Below are 21,193 nucleotides of genomic sequence, written 5' to 3'. Positions count from 1 at the left end.
GAGAAAAAAGCAGGAAAGTAGCTAGAGAGGGATGAGTTTTAGGAAGGATGTGGTTTGGTTTGGTTTGCTTTGCTTTGCTTTGCTTTGCTTTGCTTTAAATAGGAGAGACTTGAGATTTCCTAGGGAAAAGAAGCTGGTAAGGTGTGAGAAGCTAAAGACACTAAAGAGATGGGATAATGAAGAGACAAATCAGCAGGGGTCAAGGGTACACATGGGAGATTCAGCCCTGGGCAGGAAAGACAGTCCCTTATCTGAAGATGATTCAACCAACAATGACAACACTGATGGCTAGGGCTGGATGGCAACATTGAACACAGCCACGTGGTCCCTGCAGTCATGGAGCTTTTAGTGTAGGAAAAAGGAGATGGATGGCAATGGGCACACTGAGTAGGTGGTGCTGGATTCAGAGGCGTCTCTCTTTGTCCCTGCTGCTGCATTTATGACTGTGTCCTGCGTGAGGACATACTCTTGCCCATCAGGCTACCAGCAACTTTCTGGGGCAGGAGCCTATCCTCTCCTATTCCAGCTCTCTTGGGTAGGTGTGCCAGCACCCACAGGGGCCCAGGATGGGGTAGCTCCTCTTTCGGCTGTCCTTCCCTAACCTACTAAGATTCTACTGGGCCTTCCATGGACCTGTCCTGATTCTCTCACCCCAGAACACAAGAAATACTCACTGTCTACACTGTCTGCTGTTGCGGCTGGGGATCAACCCTGATTTAGATTTGGGTCTTCCTGATGCCTCTACCATTTACTGGCTGTATTACCTTGAACAAGTTCTTTAACCTCCATGAGTCCTAGTTTCTCAGTCTGTGAAATGCGATTGATAACACTGACGAACCTTGCTTAGTTCATGGAGTTGTGGAAAGATTCCAGTGAGGTAGATGTGGAAGCCCAGAAGTGTGTGAAAGGGTGTACATGGCAGGGGATTAAGGTAGGCTTTTGATGATCTCGCTGGCTTAATTTGCAGTTCCTCAGAGGGTACCTCATGTAGCATGGGGCATAGTCACTGGCACTCAGTATAAACCTGTGAAGACTGACCTCTCCCATCCTAAAACACTGTTTCCACCTGGAATTAACTGTTGCCCACCTGAAATTAACTGTTGCCCTCCCTGTGCTCTGGTGGCTATTGCAGTACAGGCTTGCTCTGTGAAGGGCTTTCACTGTGAAGAGTGTCTAACTGGATGGGCCCCAGGTGGCCCCAGCAGCCTGCCTTCCCTGCTAGTGAGGCCATGGGCTGGTGCATGCCAGCTCTGTCCACTTGAAGGGGGAAGGGTCCATCGTAGGGAGCCAGTGCAGCTGGCAGGGTCCAGGCCTGTGGGCACCGCTGGGGACAAAGCCACTCTGAATGCCTCTCAATGAGTGCTTGTGTTCTGGGAATGGGGGCGGGGTGACATCCAGCCTCTTTCCCTCTCCGCCCCCGACAGGATGTCCCAGGCTGGACGCGGCAGAGGAGGTCCCCCACAAGTGAAGGTCCAGCCCTGCTCCTCCAGGGTTGGCCCATGTGTCTGGGCATTCGGAGGTGGCACCAGGATCAGGGCTTCTGGAGTCCAGCATAGTGATTGGGCCCAGGCCGGGGGCGGGTCCAGGACACAGCCAGGCTTCCCTGGCCGCAGTGCCCAACTGCCCGCAGTGCCCATGGTGGCTCGGATGGGAGGAACCACCGCGGAGCCGGGGACAGGGGGAGCAGGGCAGTGCTCTGCTGGGTGAGGGGCACCCAGCTCCAGAGGCTAGGTGGGCGTCGCTGGTGGGTGGACTCCTGGGCGCTGCGCGGAGCCGCGCCGGCTGGGTTAGCGCGGGCGGGGCGCTTAGTCCCACCCCCAGAGGAGGCGGAAGAGGAGCCCGAGCCTGGCCGCGGGCTGGGCCCCGCCGCAGCTCCAGCTGGCCGGCTTGGTCCTGCGGTCCCTTCTCTGGGAGGCCCGACCCCGGCCGCGCCCAGCCCCCACCATGCCACCCGCGGGGCTCCGCCGGGCCGCGCCGCTCACCGCAATCGCTCTGTTGGTGCTGGGGGCTCCCCTGGGTAAGGGGATGGGGAGTGATGCGGCAGGAGTGGGATGGGGGCGGAGGAAGGGGAGGGACCGATCCGAGGGGCTTGGGCTCAGGGCTTCTCCGAGACCCTCCGGCTGCCACGGGAGACTTGGGTGTTGCTGGGTCCTCAAGAAGCGGGAAGAGGGAGCTCCAGGATGCTGGGCCATGGGAGGCTGATCCCGGGGTGCAGGGTCAGCTTCAGGCAGAGGCCTCGGGGGCTCTGGGGCTGAGACCCTCAGGGTGGAGACAAGGGGCAACCCTCAGTGTTCGGGAGCCGTCAGGCTGGGGACCGCCGGGGGAGTGGGGCCGAGCGCGGCTGGGGATGAACTGGCCTGGTGGCCACTGGGCACCCCCAATCCCTGCCCGCAGCGCTGGCCGGCGAGGACTGCCTGTGGTACCTGGACCGGAATGGCTCCTGGCATCCGGGGTTTAACTGCGAGTTCTTCACCTTCTGCTGCGGGACCTGCTACCATCGGTACTGCTGCAGGGACCTGACCTTGCTCATCACCGAGAGGCAGCAGAAGCACTGCCTGGCCTTCAGGTGGGTTCCTGCCTCCTCACCCTCACCCCCTCCTCTATCCTTTTCTCCAGAGGCCTCCTCTTCCTCCCTCCCGGACTCCTGCCTCCTCCATTGTCGACCTCCACATTCTTAGCTGAATAGAGTCACCAGGACTCAAGCCTGGCGGCAGAGCTAGGTGCTTAGGTGCTGGTGCCTGGGAGTTCCAGAAAAGGCATGTTAGTTACCTTCATAGGCTTTGACTGGGCCCAGGGTTTCCAGGTTCTTTCTGGAGCCCTCCCTTTGGTCCTGCCAGGTCATGGGGAGGGAGGGTTCAAGGTTAACACCCGGACGACAGTGTAGCTTTGTGGAAGAAGCTCTGGCACAAAGGCAGGAGACTTGGGTTTGATTCCCAGGTCCACTTCTTACTAGCTGTGTGATCTTGGAGAAGACACTTGCCTTCTATGGGTCATTGCTTGCCAAATTAGTGGTTGTCAAACTTTTTAAAAAATATATCATATATAAAATAGATATAGAGACTTCTGATTGAAGCGGGGTTTGGAAAAAATGGCTCTAGATTATTTCTAAGGCTCCTTTCAGTGTTATGCTGTATGTCTAATCATTTAAGTTGTAGATATAAAAGCAATGGTTGGGGGCGCACTGCAAATCCCCGTATGCTTCACACTAGCCAGCCAGGCAGCATAGCCTTCTGGGAAGTGGAGGTCCTCTAAGATCTCCTTCACAGGGACTGGGCAGAGCCCCACAAGGAACCCCAAATCTCAGCATGCCATGGCCCCCCTGCTGGCCAGGAGTTGGAGCCAGCATAATGAGGACTCCGTCCTATGAGTGTTGGAAGGTGAGAGGACCTGTTCTTTGTCTAAAGTCCCAAGACCATAGCAGGCATCGCCTCAGCTGTGATCCTCTTTGTTGCTGTGGTTGCCACCACCATCTGCTGCTTCCTCTGTTCCTGTTGCTACCTGTACCGCCGGCGCCAGCAGCTCCAGAGCCCATTTGAAGGTACACCCAGTACTGGGCAAGATGGGCCTCAGATGGGCTGGGCTAAGTTCATGGGCAGCAGAGAGTTCATGGATTGGGTAAATTCTGTAGTAGTATGTGCTTCTGTATACACACACCTGCCAGCATGAAAACCCAGAAAAATGCTTGTAAACCCGTGAATATTAGAATGTGCCTGGGATATATGGAACATCAGACTTTGTGTGCATTTCTGTGCATACACATGAAGATTCAAATGTGTACAGGAGTGCAGTCTGTCAACAATAGTGGGTGCAGTGAGTGTATGCATGCATATGACTCTTAGTAAGTACACGGGGTCAGGTCTGTAGTGATGAACATTAATTGAGTGTGCTCCAGTGGATGGCAAAATATGTGCCTGAGTGTTGGCATGTGATGCACATATGCCACAACCTGATGGACATGGGGACAGTGATGCCATATGGGAGATCAGTGTGGGAGGGAAGGGCTAGGAGAAGACCCTCTTAGTGGCAGCTCTGCTGGATTACAGGATACCAGCCCTGAGCTGTCCCCTTCTTGCCCAAGTGAGATATTCCCTGGGCTGTGCTCCCTGGTTCATGAGGTATCTGAAACCTGCTGAGGGGAGCAAACTTGCTAAACACAGATTGACCAGCTGGGGCCACGTGCACAGCTCCCTGCTTAACTCTGCCAAGCAGGGTGTGGGAGGCAAAGATGGCCAGCCTGGAGCTTGCCAGAGGCCAGCACCAGGGTGCTTACCTTGGTTTCCTGGGCAGGAGGAGGAGGCTTCCCATAGGAGATGGGTCTCTGAATGCTGATCCTTCTCCCCCATCTAGGCCAGGAGATTCCAATGACAGGCATCCCAGTGCAGCCAGTATACCCATACCCCCAGGACCCCAAAGCTGGCCCTGCACCCCCACAGCCTGGCTTCATGTACCCACCTAGTGGTCCTGCTCCCCAATATCCACTCTACCCAGCTGGGCCCCCAGTCTACAACCCTGCAGGTAAGTAAGCAATCTGGAGCCCCTTGCTGCTGCCTTCCCCCACCCCTTGCCCTGCGACCTCCCCTGTGCCTCTCTCGTTCTCAGATTCCCTCTCCCAGACTTCCTCCACCTCTACCCCGAAACCTCCAGGCCCACTCTTCCCTATGGGTCCTGTCTGCCCCGGGGGCAGGGGTGTTACTTTTCGTCCACCTATGCCACCACTCACCCTCATCCTGTCTCTTTGGCTTTCAGCTCCTCCTCCCTATATGCCACCACAGCCCTCTTACCCGGGAGCCTGAGGAACCAGCCATGTCTCTGCTGCCCCTTCAGTGATGCCAACCTTGGGAGATGCCCTCATCCTGTACCTGCATCTGGTCCTGGAGGTGGCAGGAGTCCTCCAGCCACCAGGCCCCAGACCAAGCCAAGCCCTGGGCCCTACTGGGGACAGAGCCCCAGGGAAGTGGAACAGGAGCTGAGCTAGAACTATGAGGGGTTGGGGGGAGGGCTTGGAATTATGGGCTATTTTTACTGGGGGCAAGGGAGGGAGATGACAGCCTGGGTCACAGTGCCTGTTTTCAAATAGTCCCTCTGCTCCCAAGATCCCAGCCAGGAAGGCTGGGGCCCTACTGTTTGTCCCCTCTGGGCTGGGGTGGGGGGAGGGAGGAGGTTCCGTCAGCAGCTGGTAGTAGCCCTCCTCTCTGGCTGCCCCACTGGCCAGATCTCTGGCCTGCTAGATTAAAGCTGTAAAGACATAACTCATATCAGTCGCATCATTGGACCCATCCACACCTTCCAGGAACACCGCCTTCAGCTGGGCCCAGACTGTTGCCCACTCCATATTCCAAAAGTAGGGGAGGGCCAGCACCAGCACCGGAGCACAGCACCATCCTCACCCCCATCCACAAGCAGACCAAGGCGGACTGTTCCTGGCTTTCTAAAGGCTTCCTAAAGACAATGAGGTGAATTTTGCCACAGCTCTGAAGAGATGCTCGTTTGCACTACAGATATTCCCTGCTAGGGATCAACAGCTCTACAACAGCTGAGGCACTGCTGACTGTACAAAGGCAGTTCCCATTCAGGTACCCTTAGATTCATTCTGGGCCCCACCACTTTCTGACCTTGGCCATGTCTCCAAAGGTTCCCAAGCCTCAATGTCCTTATCTATGGAATGGAGATAGGACGGGTGTGGTAGCTCATGCCTGTAATCTCAGTACTTTGAGAGGCCAAGGTGGGTGGATCGCCTGAGGTCAGGAGTTCAAGACCAGCCTGGCCAACATGGTGAATCCCTGTCTCTGCTAATATACAAAAAAAAATTAGCCAGGCATTGTGGCAGGCACCTGTAATCCCAGCTACTCGGGAGGCTAAGGCAGGAGAATCGCTTGAACCCAGGAGGCTGGGGTTACATTGAGCCGAGATTGCGCCACTGTACTCCAGCCTGGGCAACAGAACCAGGATCTGTCTCTAAATAAATAAAAATAAATAAATAAATAAATAAATAAATAAATCAAATGGGGATAATACCCCATGGCTGTCAGGAGGGTGAAATAGTATGTACATGAAACTGTTAGTCCTGTACTTTCCTTCCTGATTAGAGATCCTAGAACTAGGAGCCAGGTAGAGACACTGGGTGACCCAAGAATCTGGTGCAAGGCGCTTCTGTCAGCTGCTTGGATTGCCAGTCCCCAGGCCCATGTCTGTGACCCCCACTGAGCCACACAGTGGGGGATATGACCTTTTCTCCCCCTCCTCCCACAAATATTGCCTAGAAGAGCCCCCCCCACCTCTGGAGCTGCCTGGCTGTCTTCCCTCTCCTTGTTCCCTGGGGTCACGGTCCTTGTGCTCTCAGGACTTGTCTGGTGACAGATCCAGGGAAGGAAGTTTTATTGTTTTTAATTCAAGTGGGAAAAGTGTCAGCTCAGCTTGGCAAAGCCCAACCAATGAAGAGCCCCTCCCCTCTCCAAGCCCCTTATCCAAGTAACCTCTAAGCCCAGCCCTCCTTTTCTCCCCATCCACAGGTACTCCAGCCCCACTGCAGCCTCAGGCTTTGCTCTCCTGCCCTGCCCACTCAGACCTCTGGGATCCTGCAGCCCAGCTGGGTTCTGGATATGGCCATTGTGCTGACCATGCCCCCAGGGCCTTCTGCCACCCACATACTCTTGAGGATTATCTCTTGTCACGCAACCTGGAAGGCAAGAGCTCCTGGGCCAGGGTTTTGGGGCCAGGGTCAGAAATTCCCCTGGGCAGAGCTCTGCCCCTAGATTCACGGCTTTCCCCTTCCCAGTGAAATCTTCATGGGGCCCACATGTCTGCCCCTGGATCAGACCCAGACAGGGAGGGGCTGCTGATGCTGGTAGAGACAGAGCTGAGGCCACAGGTACAAATCCTCTTTCTCTTTGAGGGTGGGGACAAGAGGTGGGAGCTGGAGCCCTGGATTGCCTGGCTTCACAATTTAGGAAAGAGGGTCTCCAAGTCATCTGAGGTTTGGAGTGCAGTCTCCTCTCTCCTGAAGCTGGGAGCTGGAAGAGATCTACATATTAAGGTTTTTTAGTTTCTCTGAGAAATGATGTGTAAATGTATGCAAGGTGATGCCAGTCAGAATTAATTATCCTTGAATCAACAACCTGGTGCCAATGAAAAAATGCTTTGTAGTCTGGGATAGGAGGCAGGTTTACCCTAGCCATAGCTGGGACTGGAAGAGTAGAGTTGCCCCATTTCCAGTCAACTAACTCTGCAAAACACTGAAGAGAATTCTAAGAAAAGGTGCAAAACTGTGACAGAGTAGGACTTTCACGTGCTCTGAGCAGTGAAGAGGTCTCTCACATATCCTGGAGTTCTTTAAATGGAGGCAATCACCCCTACGTCTCTTCCCAAACCACTGCAGTCTCCTCTGACCCCACCTCATCTGACTCATCATCTGGGAAACAAGGGGAGCCCAGCAGGGCCAGGGGAGTACAAAGCTGTAGTTGCCCCTCCGGATCACCTTGTTCCTCAACTAGCACCCCTGAAAGCCAATCAGGCACTCTATAAGGGCAGGCAGGAGTGAGGGTGGGAGGGGCAGTGTCCCTCAAGGATTGGGGGACCTCAATAGTGTCAATAGGGTCCTGCTAGGCTGGGAGGGAATGGTGAATCCCCCAAAGGGCGGTCTGGAAGGCACATGTGGAGAAGAGGGGCATTTTTAGACAAAAGCAAGAGGAGTGCATTCTTAGGGCAGGAATCTTGCCAGGCTGGGCCTGCTCAAGGGAAAGCGGATCTCACAGGTGGATGGGAGGGGTCAGGTGCAGGGGAAGGAGCTAGGGCAGGGACACATGGAAATACAATGGGCAGGGGGAGAAAGGTTGGCAAGAAAGGAGAGACACCTTGGGTGAGGGGAGAAGGGGAGCCCCCCCCCCAAGAGGTGAACAGAAGGGAGGTACTTCAGGCAAAGAGTAAAGGAGGGAGGGGCAAGTAAGGGAAGGGCCCTAGAGGGCTGGAGGAAGGAGGGAAGGAGGGAGGGGTAGGAGGGGCATAGACAGGATGAGTGGGAGGTGCTGGGGGAAGGGTGCTGAGGGGGGCCACACTCTCTTGGCCACTCTTAGGCCAGCAGCCTAGCCCAGCACCACAGCAACACAGGCCCTAGTTAGGCCAAACTCAGAGGTCAGGAGCCCCAGCCTGGCCATGCAGGGTGAAGGGTAGGGGGCAGCACATGGCACTCCCGACTTGGTGGTCCAGAAGCTCATGGGTGACCTGCATCCAGATCTCATGTTTCTTAAAGAGTGCCACATGTGTGACACAGTGCCCAGGCCTAGAGCCCCTTGCTCACCTGCAGGTTGAGCTTCTGTAAGGACAAGTGAGGCCAGCGCCTTGGCAGCTGCTGGTGCCTGCCATCCCACCCACAGCCAGCACCAGGGCCTAGGTCCCAGTGCTGGGAAGGTGGAGGGAAAGACGCTTTTCCCATCTGGATAGGACCAGGAGCCAAGAAGCTTGGGGTGCAACGGCTGGGCCCTGCGGGCCGGGAGAGCTGAGAGGTGAAGCCTCCCTTCCTTGCAGGTAGGAGCTAGGGAATGTGATTCTCCAGGAAGTGATGGAGGGTGGGGGGGCAGAGTGGAGGATATGACAGTGGGGGCTGCAGGCAGAGACCGTGGAGGTCAGACCGTGGCTTCATCCAGGTTGCTAGATGAACCCAGAGGTAAGAGACTTGGGTTCAAATCCTGATTCATCAACTTCGACAAGTCATTTTCTGTCTTCGAACCTCTTTTTTTGTCCTTGTACAGTACGGGCACCAGACAAGGATAGAGCCTTTCTGGATTTCCCTCTCTAAGTTTTAGGAAAGGAAGCAGGATAGATGGGTGACTGCCAGTGTTGGTGGGGCAGGTGGGCAGCAGTGGGTGCGTGGCGCAGCAGAAACACAGCCTCCAGAGTTTGGGCCCCTTTTCCGAAGCTCACCAGGCTATCTGCCCATCTTTTCCTCCCCCTCCCTCTAACTGCCTCCCTCCCCTGGTCCCTAGCACAGCTCCAGGGCACCCCTGGAGCAGCTGGAGAATCTGGGTTGCGGTCCACCCCCAGGTGGCGCTGTGCTCCTGCACCAGGTTCAAGTGCACTAGAGGAGTGATGACATCATCCAGGGTGGAAACAGCATCCCCACCGCGGGAGCACCGAGGAAGAGGGCAGCTCACTTGTTGCTCAGGACAGTAGGGAGTGGTTTTTCTCTCTGGCTAAATCATGTTTGAAGTTTGGTAGAAAGGGCTTCCTAAGGTGACAGGTTCTATTGGAGCCTTAAGATTTGGAGGCAGGTTGTTTGGGTTCAGGTGAGCGTCCAGTGCTTTCCTGCAGCACCGTCACAGCCTTATTTCAGTGAGGGAAGGAAGGGGAGCTGTTAATGAGAAGCAGTTCTATGGCCTGAAGACCTGGGCTCAAAACAAAACCAACAAACAAAACAGACCTGAGCTCTGACTTTTATTAGCTGTGTGATCATGGATATATTAGTTAACCTCTCTGGGCCAAATTCTATCTGCAAAATAGAATATTGGTATCCACCTCACAGAGTTGAAGGATCAGCTGAAGCAACCTAAAGCATCTAGCTAGTGCCCAGTGCCCAGCAGGCACAGGGGAGTGCAGTGGGGCTGACAGTGAGGGCTGACAGTGGAAGCTCTAGCTGGCCTTAGCTCCAGCTCATACCCTTTAGGTCCAGGAGCCAGTGTGTGTCTGTCTCCTCTCCTCTGGGCCCAGTGATTGCTTAGGTGACTGGGGTGACAGGCAAGTGGGTGGAGGGAATGGAGAAGAGTGTGCCCTGGGATCTGAGGGCTTTACCCCCAGGACTAGACTGCCCTCTGGTTTTGGTCAGACCTAGCACAGCGATCTTGCTTCCTAGCTGGGGCACCCCACCCTCACCTCAGAGATGGTGAAACTGCTGTGCCTCCTGCTGTTGAGGCAACCTGGAGGCAGAGAAACCTACAAGTGACACAGACCCAAGGTGGCAGTTCCACAGTGCCAAGGGGTGGCAGCACCTTCAAGAGAATGAAATTCAGAAAGATGCCTTTCACCTACACCCGATGGTGGGCATGGCAGCATTGTCAGCATTCCTGCAGTTGGGGCAGGAAGTGGAATTGGTGAGCAGGTGGGGAGGGCTGGGGAAGATGAGGCCCCTCTGAGCCCTAGGGCACACAGATATGGGTGCTATTCTCCAAATAGTCACTCCACTTCTCTGCCTGCCGCCTTCCTGGGCCTGTGACTGCTGTGAGGACCTGGCCCTGAGCCCATGGTTAGGCAGAGTCATGGAATGAGCATCCCTGAACATGCCTAATATAGCCATCCCAGCACCCTGGGCTCCACTCTGCCCCAGCACCCCTGAGAACAACTCTGGCTACTGACTCCAGGCAGCAGGACTGGTTCAGGAGCAGACCTAGTAGAGGCCTGGCCTTCTAGACCTGGACAACCAGGTCAGTGGAGAGTCTTCTGCTTAGAGTTCAGATTTTCCTCCATGCTGCACTTTCTGAGGATGTGAATTTATTTCTTGGCCAACTCAAATAGTGTGGCAGGGAACCTGAGCTTCTAGAGTCCTCCAGGGAGCCCAGGGTTAGGATCAGGACTCACAGTTCAGGACAACAGGTGGGGCACAGCCATTCACAGCTAAAGGTTTGTATATATTATCAAAATCTTATGGAAAAACAGATACACAGCTATTCATACAGCAGCAGGTGGGTGTGAGGAAAATGTCTGCTTTGGCATCAAACCTTCAAGTCCAGCTGCTGTCTGTCCCACTCCTCCTGTCTGGAGCCTACTCCCATCAGGCACTGTGCATCCAGGCCACTGCCCCTGCCACATCCTCTAATTAGCCTGGACTTTGGGGTATCCTCAGCCCCTCCCCACGCTCCCCTTTGGGCCCCCATGCCTCTCCATCTTTCTGCCATTTTCCCACACAGAGTGCCACTGGCCCAGCAGCTTTGCCCCGTGGGCTCCTCAGAGGCCTGAATCCTGGCCCTGGAGGGCAGTGGGGCTGGGGTGGATGTGGTCCCTGTGGGACATCTTTCCTGGATCACAGGGCTTTTGCAGCTTGCCAGCTACATGGGCCCTGGACAGTGCCATCTTCTCAGCGATGTGCTAAAAGGACTCTTCTTGTCTGGAAACCTGAGCTCCAGGTATTAAAGCAAAATTTGGAGAGCCTCAGAGACAAGAAAAGGAAAGTGAGAAGAGATAAGGCATCCTTCCTTGAGCGTGACCCAGGCCTTGACTCTCCCATGGCAGAATAGGGACATCCACAGCAGGTCAGCCAGGGATGGGGTGGGCAGGGTCTGTGTAGCCCTGGGAGGTGAGGCCTGAGCAGTCATGGCATTGGCAGATGGTGCCTTGCAGCCTGGTCCTACTGAAGCAGTTTGGGCACTTCCACCTGTAGGGGCAAAATAGAGACAGGTTAGAGAAGGGAGCTCAGCCACCTCACCTCCCTCCCTACTGGAAGGACACACAAGACACTGCAATATGTTATGTCTGTGGAATGTGAATGAGGTGTTGACACTGAGGGAGCATTTTTCATTGTCTGTAAAAATTGGATGTCATCGAGTGACCACTGGAATTACAATTGAGATTTTCCTTTATCTCATGATACCTTGTCCCAGATGATGTTGTGGGGGTTGGGTATCCAACCAAATGGACAAACGATCGTGGACTTTGTCACCCAGGCCAGACTTCCAGGGGAGGCAGGGCTTGGAGAAGTAGGGTGTCCAGGGATGGCTCCTGTGTCCATGGCACTGGCTAGGCAAAGGTAGACTCTCCTGAGAGGTGAATCTCCCAGAGACCTTTCGGATGGACTGACCTGTAGGACTTGGCTGGTCCTGAGAGGAGGCTAAGTAAAACATGGATCATTTTTGTTTGGGGAAATGGAGAAGACTTAAAGGAAGGACCCGAGGCAAAACTACTCTGTAGAGGCCATTTCTCCATTTTAAGGAGAAACAGGCTTCATTGCAGAATGAAAGAGAAGCATGGAGTGAGGGGTTAAAGGAAGCTCCTTAAAGGAAGGGTAGAGTCTCAGCTCTAGGGGATATACAGGTGTGACCTGCCTGCAGGCAGGAGGATGCATGAGATGACCTGAAGTCCCCTATGGGCCCTGGGAGTCTATATCATCTGCAGCCGACATAAGCTCCTCTGCATGCCTTCCCTTTTGCAGTCCTGCCCTCTCCTCCAGGCCCTACCCAGCCCCGCCCTGCTGGCTCATGCCCATAATTACTTAACTTCTTGAGCTGCTTGAGGTTGCTGGAGCGGATGGCAGCCAATAGCTGGTCACGGGAGTTCTTCTCCTGGGCAGGGAGGACTTTGTCTCCCATCTTCCTCTGGGTAGCTGGTGAAAGTGAATTCTTCAGGTTCTCCATGATAAGGGGTGGAGCCAAGGGAGGGGGAGGGGGAGGTGGGGCAGCTGGAGCACCCCCTTTTTTGGGTGAGTTCTTTGGAGAGGGCTTTGGAGATGGTTGAGGTGAAGGTTTTGGGGAGCCCTTAGCCACGGCCCCGGCCTTGGGTACCTCCAGCAGATCCTTCTTCTCTCCCTTGGCTTCCTGTGCCTGCCTTTGCTCCTGCAGCCGCTTTTGTCTCTGCTTGTCCATGTTGCGGCTGAGCAGATTGGTGACGGTCATTCGGGGCCCGGCCAGCTCAAAATGGTAGCCCAGCTTGAGCAGGGTAGTATTCTCCTTCAGCAGCTTGGCGATCTCCATCTCCGTCTTGCCTCCACAGATGTGTCGCTGGTTGTGGAAGCGGAGCTCGGTCAGCGTGTTGTTCTGGAGGAGGGCCCGGAAGATGGCCAGGATGCCTTTGCCTGTGATGTGGTTGGAGTCCAGGTTGAGGCTGGTGATGGTCTTGTTGGCCTTGAGCATGATGGCAATGGCAAAGGCCACGTGGTCATCGGCTCGCGTGTTGGCCAAGGCGAACACCTTAACCACAGTGTTGAACTCCAGAGCCTCAGTAAACCGGACCAAGATCTCATTTGTGATGCAGTCTGAGTTGTTGACATTCACCTCAGTCATCTCGGGGTCGTTGTTCTTCACTCTCTCCAGAGGCTCATCAAATATGCTGGGAGCTGCCTCCTCCTCTACCTTGGCCGGACCTTCAGAGGGCTTGGTGGGGCCACTGGGCGTCTGTTTCTCGGGTGTTTTGGTCTTGCTGTCATCCTTGGCTTCCTTTTCATGTAAGGGTTCATTCTTCTTGACTTTTTCATCCTCCTTTTTGGTGTCTGTGTTCCCAGTTCCTCTTTTTACCTTCTCATCCTCCTTTTTCATGTCTGTGTTCCCACCTGCTCTTTTCATCTTCTCACCCTCTTTTCTGGTGTCTGTGTTCCTACGCTCCCCTTTTACCTTCTCATCATCCTCTTTCTTGGCCACCTCCTTCATCTCCTCCCTCTTTTTATCCTTGTCGCTGCTCAAGCCTGTGTTCCTGTCACTCCCTTTCTTCTCCTCTTCCTTCTTGGTGGCCACTGCCCTCTCCTCTCCTCTCCCATCCTTCCCTGCCTCCTTCTTATCCACTGCAGCCCTGACCCGGCCCTTGTCAATGCCCCGGATGATCTTCTCCTCCTTGGGCTTCTCGCCACTCTTGCCATCAGCTTCATCTCTGTCTCTAGAGAAGCTTTTCTTTAAACCACCCCTCTTTGGCTCCTTCCCCAGATCTGAGTCCCGTCTGGGGCCCAGGGCTTTTTTGCTGGCATCTCTGCCCCTTTCCTCTCCATTCTTGGCATCTGTCTTGGTCTCCACTTGCTTGCTTTCCTAAGAATTCAGAAAAGAAAAATAATCATGAAGAGCTGGCTACAGAGGGAGAGGAATGAGTATGGGGATGTGTGGGGGAGCGCTTACATAACTGCCCTTGAGCCTCCGAAGGACAGTTGTGCTGTTTGGGAGAGTGGGGTGGATGTCTCCATTGAGGGCAGCAAAAGAGGGACTCAGGTTTAAGCTGCAGAAATGGGATGACATCAGACTCAAGGCCTCAGGGTTGTGAGACAACCAAACACCTGCAAAGGTTGTGGCAGTTCCTTTTATGGAGTATTCTCAGACCCAGAATTGCCCTTTCCTATCATGGGTGATTTAGAAGGACTGCTTCCAAGCAGTGCCCTGCCAAGCACATTGGAACCTGAGGCAAAAGGAGAAATACTAACACTGATCCTGTCTTTAAAATTTTGCATTGGTGTTTATTGTGGACTTTTTGCATTAGTTTTATTTTTAAAAATATACATGAAGTCCGGGCGCGGTGGCTCATGCCTGTAATCCCAACACTCTGGGAGGCCGAGGCAGGTGGATCACCTGAGGTCGGGAGTTTGAGACCAGCCTGGCCAACATGGAGAAACCTCTGTCTACTAAAATACAAAATTAGCCAGGCATGGTGGTGCATGCCTCTAATCCCAGCTACTCGGGAGGCTGAGGCAGGAGAATCACCTGAACCTGGGAGGTGGAGGTTGTGGTGAGCCAAGACTGCACCATTGCACTCCAGCCTAAGCAACAAGAGCGAAACTCTGTCTCAAAAAAAAAAAAAAAAAAAAAAAAAAAATATATATATATATATATATATATATATATATATATATATATGAAAACATCAGTTATCTTGCTCACTGAGTTTTTGGCATCCGCTTATATTCTGTGCCCAAGGTGAGTGCCTCACATCCCTTCACCTTAGTCCTGGCCCCTGCTTTTAAGGAGTAGGCCAATAGTTCTGAGATACAGAAATTTTATAAGGCAATACATTTCCAAAGGAAAAAAAAGGTAGAGGGATCAACATATGCTAACATTTTATTTTACCAATTAAGGATATTTGTAAATTATTATCATTATTATTGTTATTATTATTTTTTTTTTTTTAGAGATGGGGGTCTTGTTATGTTGCCCAGGCTGGACTCAAAATCCTATCCTCAAGCAGTCCTCCCACCTCAGCCTCCCAAAGTGCTGAGATCACAGGTGTGAGCTGCCATGCCCATCCGATATTTTAAAATTCTATCTACCATCATCATCTCATTAAAATAAGAAGGAGCTAATTTTAAAGAAGGTAGGCATAACAGAGTAAAGAATATACCTTAACAGCAAATATGTGTATTTTTTTAAATTCACAGTATTGTCCTTATTTTTAGTAAAAACTTAGCTAAAGACAAGCACCTCTCTGTGGAGAGCCCTGGAATTCATTGAGTCAGCTGATCTCTGGAAGACTCTGCCAGATTCTAGATCTTGGATTCTATGACTCAATTTTGACCCCCGAGACACTGAGAAGTTTGTGAGAGAGGCCATGGGACCGAGTCAGTTGAGCTGTGATGGGGGCTTGAGGTTTTTTTTGGTTGGTTTGTTTGTTTGTTTTTGACAGAGTCTTGCTCTGTCACCCAGGGTGGAGTGTGATGGCGCGATCTTGACTCATGGCAACCTCTACCTCCCGGGTTCAAGTGATTCTCCTGCCTCAGCCTCCTGAGTAGCTGGGATTACAGGTGCACAATACCATGCCCAGCTAATTTTTGTATTTTTAGTAGAGACAGGGTTTCACCATGTTGGTCAGGCTGGTCTCGAACTCCTGACCTCATGATCCACCCACCTCGGCCTCCCAAAGTGCTGGGATTACAGGCGTGAGCCACCGCGCCAGGCTGGGGGCTTGAGTTTTATACACAACATAAGCCACCCACACCTCCATGGATCCCTGTTTCTTCCTCCGTAAGGTTGCACCGAGCCTGAGCCCTGTTTTGAGAGCACTTGCTTCTCATCTTCATCAGAGAAGCGGAGGAAGTGGCAGAGTTAGACATTAGACATAGAGTAGACATTAGACTTAACTGTCCAACTGTGACCCCAGAGCAACTGGGACTTAAAGGGAGGCTGTGATGTCCTCCCCTAAAGGTTTTTCAAGAGGAAGAGACTACGGTTTGAATATTTAAAAAGTTATCTTTCAAGAGTGCCAGGTTGGGGTGTGGGGAGAGGGCAGGGAAGAAAGGAAAGCAGCTCTCTGTCGCACTCTCGGGCCCAAGTAGCATTTCTTCAACCTCCGCTCTTCGCCGAGGGAATGGAAAGAAAAGTGAGTCCTATGGAAACGGTTTGTACCTGCACCACAAACACATGCCATTGGGGACCAGCCCCTGGGTTTTTTTAGCAGCAAGAGTCCTTGGCTCCTCTGCTAGAATCACAATAAGCAGCCAAGGGGCACAGGGCCTAGTGAGACAGGGCCTTGGAATGTATCTGTTCTAGCCTCCTGCCCTGCAGGCCCCAAGGTCCAGCTGCACTGGAGGCCCCACTGGGGCTATGGTGATGGAGCAAGGGGCAGAGAGCTCCCCCTCACACTCACTCAGGCCCCCAGGGAACTGGGTTTGACCCTCAGATCAACTGGGTTTGACCCTGGAGCAGAAGTGATGGTGACCTTACTGAACCTTGATTTGAAAGGGACAGAAGGAGAGGAGTATGCAAATAGAATGGAAACAAGGAAACCCAATGGATCAGCCCTTTTAGGATCTGCCCATAGTTTGACCGGGAAATTCCCTCTCCTATTCCCTGATCCCATCAAGTTGAGAGCAGTTCCATCACTGATTCTGTCCACTTTTGGAGCTTGGAGGTGAAAGCTGGAGGGACCAGCCTCTCTAGGCCCATGGTCTAGAGATTAGGCCTCCAGGGCAAAGACTCCTGCCCTCCCCTCTTCCTTCCTTTCCCAAAATGTGCACATTTCAGGAGTTCTCAGAGCCCACTGTGCACTGCGTAGCTTCCCTTTCCAGAGTTCCCACGCCACTCGTAGGCTTCACTCAGAGAGAAACTGGGAATCCAGAGAGATGATGACTTAACTGACTTCTTCACCTAGCAAGTTCGGGAAAAGCTGGATTTCAGACCTGACTGTCTCACTAACAGCCACCAAGTCAATGTAACCATCTCTAACCTTCCCCATCAGGGGCCAAAGCAGCTCCTCTCGGCCCACCCAGCATCCCTGGAGTACCCAAGTGCCCAGCTGCCCACAGAGCCTCACCCACCAGCCTCCTCTTTTCACGCAGCCCCCTTCAGAGCTAGGACTCCCATTCAGACCCTTCCCTCTCACCCCTAGCCAGGACTCAATTTAACCTTCTTTCTTTCTTTCCTTTTCTTTTCTTCTTTTTTTTCTTTGAGATGGAGTTTCACTGTTGTTGCCCAGGCTGGAGTGCAATGCCGCAATCTCGGCTCACTGCAACCTCTGCCTTCTGAGTTCAAGCGATTCTCCTGCCTCAGCCTCCCAAGTAGCTGGGATTACAGGCATGTGCCACCACGCCTAGCTAATTTTGTATTTTTGGTAGAGACGGGGTTTCTCCATGTTGGTCAGGCTGGTCCTGAACTCCCGACCTCAAGGTGATCCACCTGCCTCGGCCTCCCAAAGTGCTGTGATTACAGGCGTGAGCCACCACCCCCAGCCTCAATTTAACCTTCTTTCTTCCCTGACACCCCACATCCTGACTTCCCCCCTTTATCCTAATCCAGGACTACTCCGCACTCCTTCCTAGTTACCTCCCCTACCCTGGGGTCCTAGTTGGCAAGGATCTGCCAAGTGTCTGTTCTTGAGGAGGTGTGCCAACACTTTAAAAAGAACCTAATGAAAAACAGGCTGGGGGTGGGAGGGAAAGGGTTGATTAATCATCAGTTTCCTCCAAATAGCCAGGAATGAGAGGGGCTGGGGCTTGTTGCCGCTTGTGTAGCCCTGAGCATTCAAACGTTGCCTTAAAAGGAGAAGGAGCCCAGAGTCCTCCCAGGGCTGGGATTTCTGTTGAGCTGAGCTCCTCGGAGCCGGCACATAGCAGAGCTGCTTCCTTCGTGCTAATCTGAAAGGGAGGCTAGGAAAACTTCTTCTTGCTTCCAGAATTGATGGTACATCCCGGTGACCTCCAGAGGTTATTTTTGCCTGTGTTTCTGTCGCTAGACCTTACTCAACTGTCTATCCCTTATAGCAGGAGGAATTTAGGTTAGATATAACAAAGAACTTCCATGCAGTAAAGGTCCACAGGCCTCTTGATGAGAAAACTAGGTAGCAACAGTTATTTTTTCCCTTTGCGAAAAGCATTAGGGTTAGGGGAAGCCCGCAGGGATGGTTTGGGAGTCCCTGGATGGAGGCAGGGGAATGGAAAGGATGACCTCTGAAAGCCTGTACTGACCTGTGACACATTGAGGTACCTAGTGATCGGGCTCAGAAGTAAGAAACGGCTCCTTGCCCCCATCTCCTCCAGGCCTTATGGCTACATGATGTTGCTCTGTGTCTGCCACGTGCGTTAGGATCCAAGTTTAATGCCCTTGATAGGTTCAGATGGGCAGAGCACAGCGTTTTCTCCCTTACCTTGGCCCTTCTGATGCTGCTTTCTTTAGAAGTCTTATCTGATTAAACAGAGGAGAGAACATTTCACCACCTCCATTGGCAAAAGATGAGAGGAAAAGGATTATTTGTCTATCCAGAAAGTTTAAAATGAGAACTTGCTGAGAGCAAGGGCCAGAGCCTCTGTGTGCTGCATTCGGCAACCACAGCCCACTGATACCTTGCCAGCCCACATTGTCCCCCACTGAGGTCACCTTCTTCCTTCCTGTGACCCATCACCTGAGGAGGAGGCATCTCCCTCTCTGCAGAGTCATTTGGACCCACGTAGCTGCAAGGGAGGAAGTCTGCAGACAGACCCTGGGGAGAATGGCTCCAGCAGGAGGTTGGAAGATATGGGTCTGCCTGTGCTTGCAGAGGTCACTTTCCAGGCACTCGCCTAGGAGAGGGCAGAGCCAAGGAGGGCAGGGCTGACTAGCAATGACCGCACCCTCACAGGTGATACCACTGCCATGAATTCAGAAGTATTTGTTCCTTTCCCAAAGCAAGACTGAGGTGATGGCAGTTCCGAAGGTTTGATGCCACCCTTGCTACATGCCCTCAAGGCGGCCTGGTGATACCTGTGCAGTCTTTTCATCTGGAGGCATCTGGAATGCCCCTAGCTCGAGCTCCTGACTGAGGGTAGGATCTATGGGGTCTCCAAACTCTGCTTCTAGGAGACTTTTTCTAGGCCTTGGCTAAAGTCCCCTAGGACATTAAAAGCCACAGTCTGTGTGGATCTGGAGCTCATTAGAAGACAGCATTTTTACCTTGGCCTAGGCTGTGGCCTACTGCTGGTTTCTCCTTGACCAAAGTTCTATTTACCAGGAAAGCCCCAGGGAAATATGTGACATCTCCCAGTCCCACTCTCATGCACAAACTCCTTACCACCTGTCCATCCGCGTCCTGCATCAGTCCCCCCACCCGCCTCCACCATGTCTCAGAGCCCCTGAACATTCCCCTGCATTTCCCACGAAGCTGTCCCACCAAGAACTGGGGCTCTGGCCCACTCCCTCCAGCCACCTAGGGACTTCCTGATACCAGGCACTGCAGCTGCCAGTCTCATCTATCTTTACAAGGGAGGGCAGGGAAGAGCTGACCATGGGCTGGAGGGCCTGTCAAAGGTCCCCTGGGAGAGCAGATGCCTCACAGGGCTGGTGTGCAGGGCAGGGCAGGCAGCAGGGCCCAGGGCTGGAAGGGACCGGGGGAGTTCACCCACTGCAGTCTCCTGCCGCATTCCATGTGGAGTGCCAAATCTTTTATTGTTTTCCACCAAAAAGAAAGATTCTAGAGTCTCCGGAAAAGAAGTTTAAGGAGGGGCCAGGCACAGTGGCTGACCCCTGTAATCCTGTCACTTTGGGAGGCTGAGGCAGGAGGACTGCTTGAGCCCAGAAGTTCAGGACTAGCCTGGGCAACATAGTGAGTGAGACTCTGTCTCTATTTAAAATAAATAGATAAATAGACAAGCTTAAGGGAGGTCCATTGTCCTATGGGGAAAGTTGGATTCCTGGCACCAGCTGTCCTGGGTAGGGGCCATAATGCCTGTTTCCATTGGTGGAATGTGGGGCAGGAGTCCTCTACTGAGGCTAGGCCTAGCTCATTAGACATTAAAGATTCAGATCTTGTAACAACTGATATTGCCCCTAGAAAACTACAGGTTCCCTTTACGGCTGCCAGGAAAACTGGGGGCTGTTCCGGAAAAGTTCTGCCCATAGTGGCATATGAGCCCACTGGGTCTTTAGACAGTTGGCCTATGTGCAAATCCCAGCTCTGCCCCTAACTAGCTCTGTGACCTTGGCTGAGACACTTAGCACCTCTGAACCTGTTGTCTCATATGTACAATGGGACTGATCCCCCTGGGGATCCTCACTGGGTTGTAAGTGGTAGAACCAGGACTCAAACCTAGATCCTGATGACAAGAAAGCCTTGAATAGGAGATAGGCTGTAAAAATCTGGGTCCTTCTGAGAAGTGATTAAGCCTCGAGGGCAGGCAGTAGGGCCCCAACCTCCTCCTATTTGAGCCCCTGCCCCCTTTGCTTAGTATCTTGGTATTGTTTAGCAGGGTGAAATTTGTTCTTACCCAGAATGGAACTACATTGTGTGCTTTTCCATGGAAAATGAAATGACCATGTATTAAGCCCTGGAGACCTGCCTGGAGGGCTACAAGCTGGGAAGGGATGAGGCTGCTTTGAGAAGCCTCCCCCAAACCCACCCCAGTCCTATGGTGACAGAGGCCAGGGTGGAGTGGGATAGGGACAGGTATTATCCCCACCAACAATAGCAACTAGCACTTGTAGGGAGCTACACTTGTTGGGCCCTGTGGGTGCCAGGAGTCTGTCCTCTCAAGCCATTCCACCAAGAATCCTGCTGCGGGCCTTGCTCGTTCATCCATTCATGGCCCCATTCACCAAGAGGCTTCTGTCAACACTGTATGAGGGACACAGTGCTACATGAGAAACAGTCTTGCCCTCACAACTTAGGGGACGTGGCCGACCAGGGGACAAGTTCACATCAAAGTGTATGTAGCAGAGGGTGTTGAGGGCATGCCCCCCCACCATAGAGCAGGCCTCCCCCCTGCTGAAGAGCTACGGCTTCAGCCAACAGCATTCCTTCAGGCCAGCCACAGAATCACTGCAGCCTCCCCCAAAAGGCCAGCAGCCCCTTTCTTAGCCATTCTCAGACTGAAGTTCTTCAACTCCTGTTCTGGCAGTGGCTCAGGGACTAGGTCTCAGCACCTGCCAGCAACCCTCTTTTTTGGTTATCCCAGCTCTGACCCTTCCCAGCCCATCCCATACCTGCTTCCGCTACTTCAAAGCCCCCACTCTGGTGAAACATTGGCTGTCTCCACTGGCCTTTGCTGGATGAGTTCTAAGGGAACCCTTCCATTCACCCCTCCAAGTTATAAGAGACCTCTGGGGAAACTGTGACCCAGAAATGG

The 21,193-nt window shown here is 53.1% G+C and overlaps 2 protein-coding genes across 5 annotated transcripts in view; one reads left to right on the top strand and one right to left on the bottom strand.

Annotated features, from left to right (window-relative positions):
- Positions 1–1,619: 1,619 nt before the first annotated feature.
- On the top strand, positions 1,620–5,249 carry SHISA4 (shisa family member 4). Its single transcript, XM_003823024.4, has 5 exons — positions 1,620–2,017; positions 2,395–2,566; positions 3,405–3,538; positions 4,348–4,515; positions 4,747–5,249. Exons 1-5 carry the CDS (start codon positions 1,945–1,947, stop codon positions 4,791–4,793), a joined length of 594 nt encoding a protein of 197 aa, XP_003823072.1. The 5' UTR covers positions 1,620–1,944; the 3' UTR covers positions 4,794–5,249.
- A 4,164-nt stretch (positions 5,250–9,413) lies between these two features.
- Positions 9,414–21,193, bottom strand: part of LMOD1 (leiomodin 1) — a 58,726-nt gene continuing 46,946 nt past the window's right edge. For all 4 annotated transcript variants that reach the window (XM_063602241.1, XM_055109772.2, XM_055109768.2 and 1 more), the window contains one exon: positions 9,414–13,709. In XM_063602241.1, the coding sequence (XP_063458311.1) occupies positions 12,084–13,709 (1,626 nt within the window). In that variant the 3' untranslated portion in view covers positions 9,414–12,083. The remainder of the gene's footprint in view (positions 13,710–21,193) is intronic.

The sequence above is a fragment of the Pan paniscus genome, chromosome 1 (genome assembly GCF_029289425.2).
Source record: "Pan paniscus chromosome 1, NHGRI_mPanPan1-v2.0_pri, whole genome shotgun sequence".
Classification (NCBI taxonomy): Eukaryota; Metazoa; Chordata; class Mammalia; order Primates; family Hominidae; genus Pan; species Pan paniscus.
This window is presented reverse-complemented; position numbering and strand designations above follow the sequence as displayed.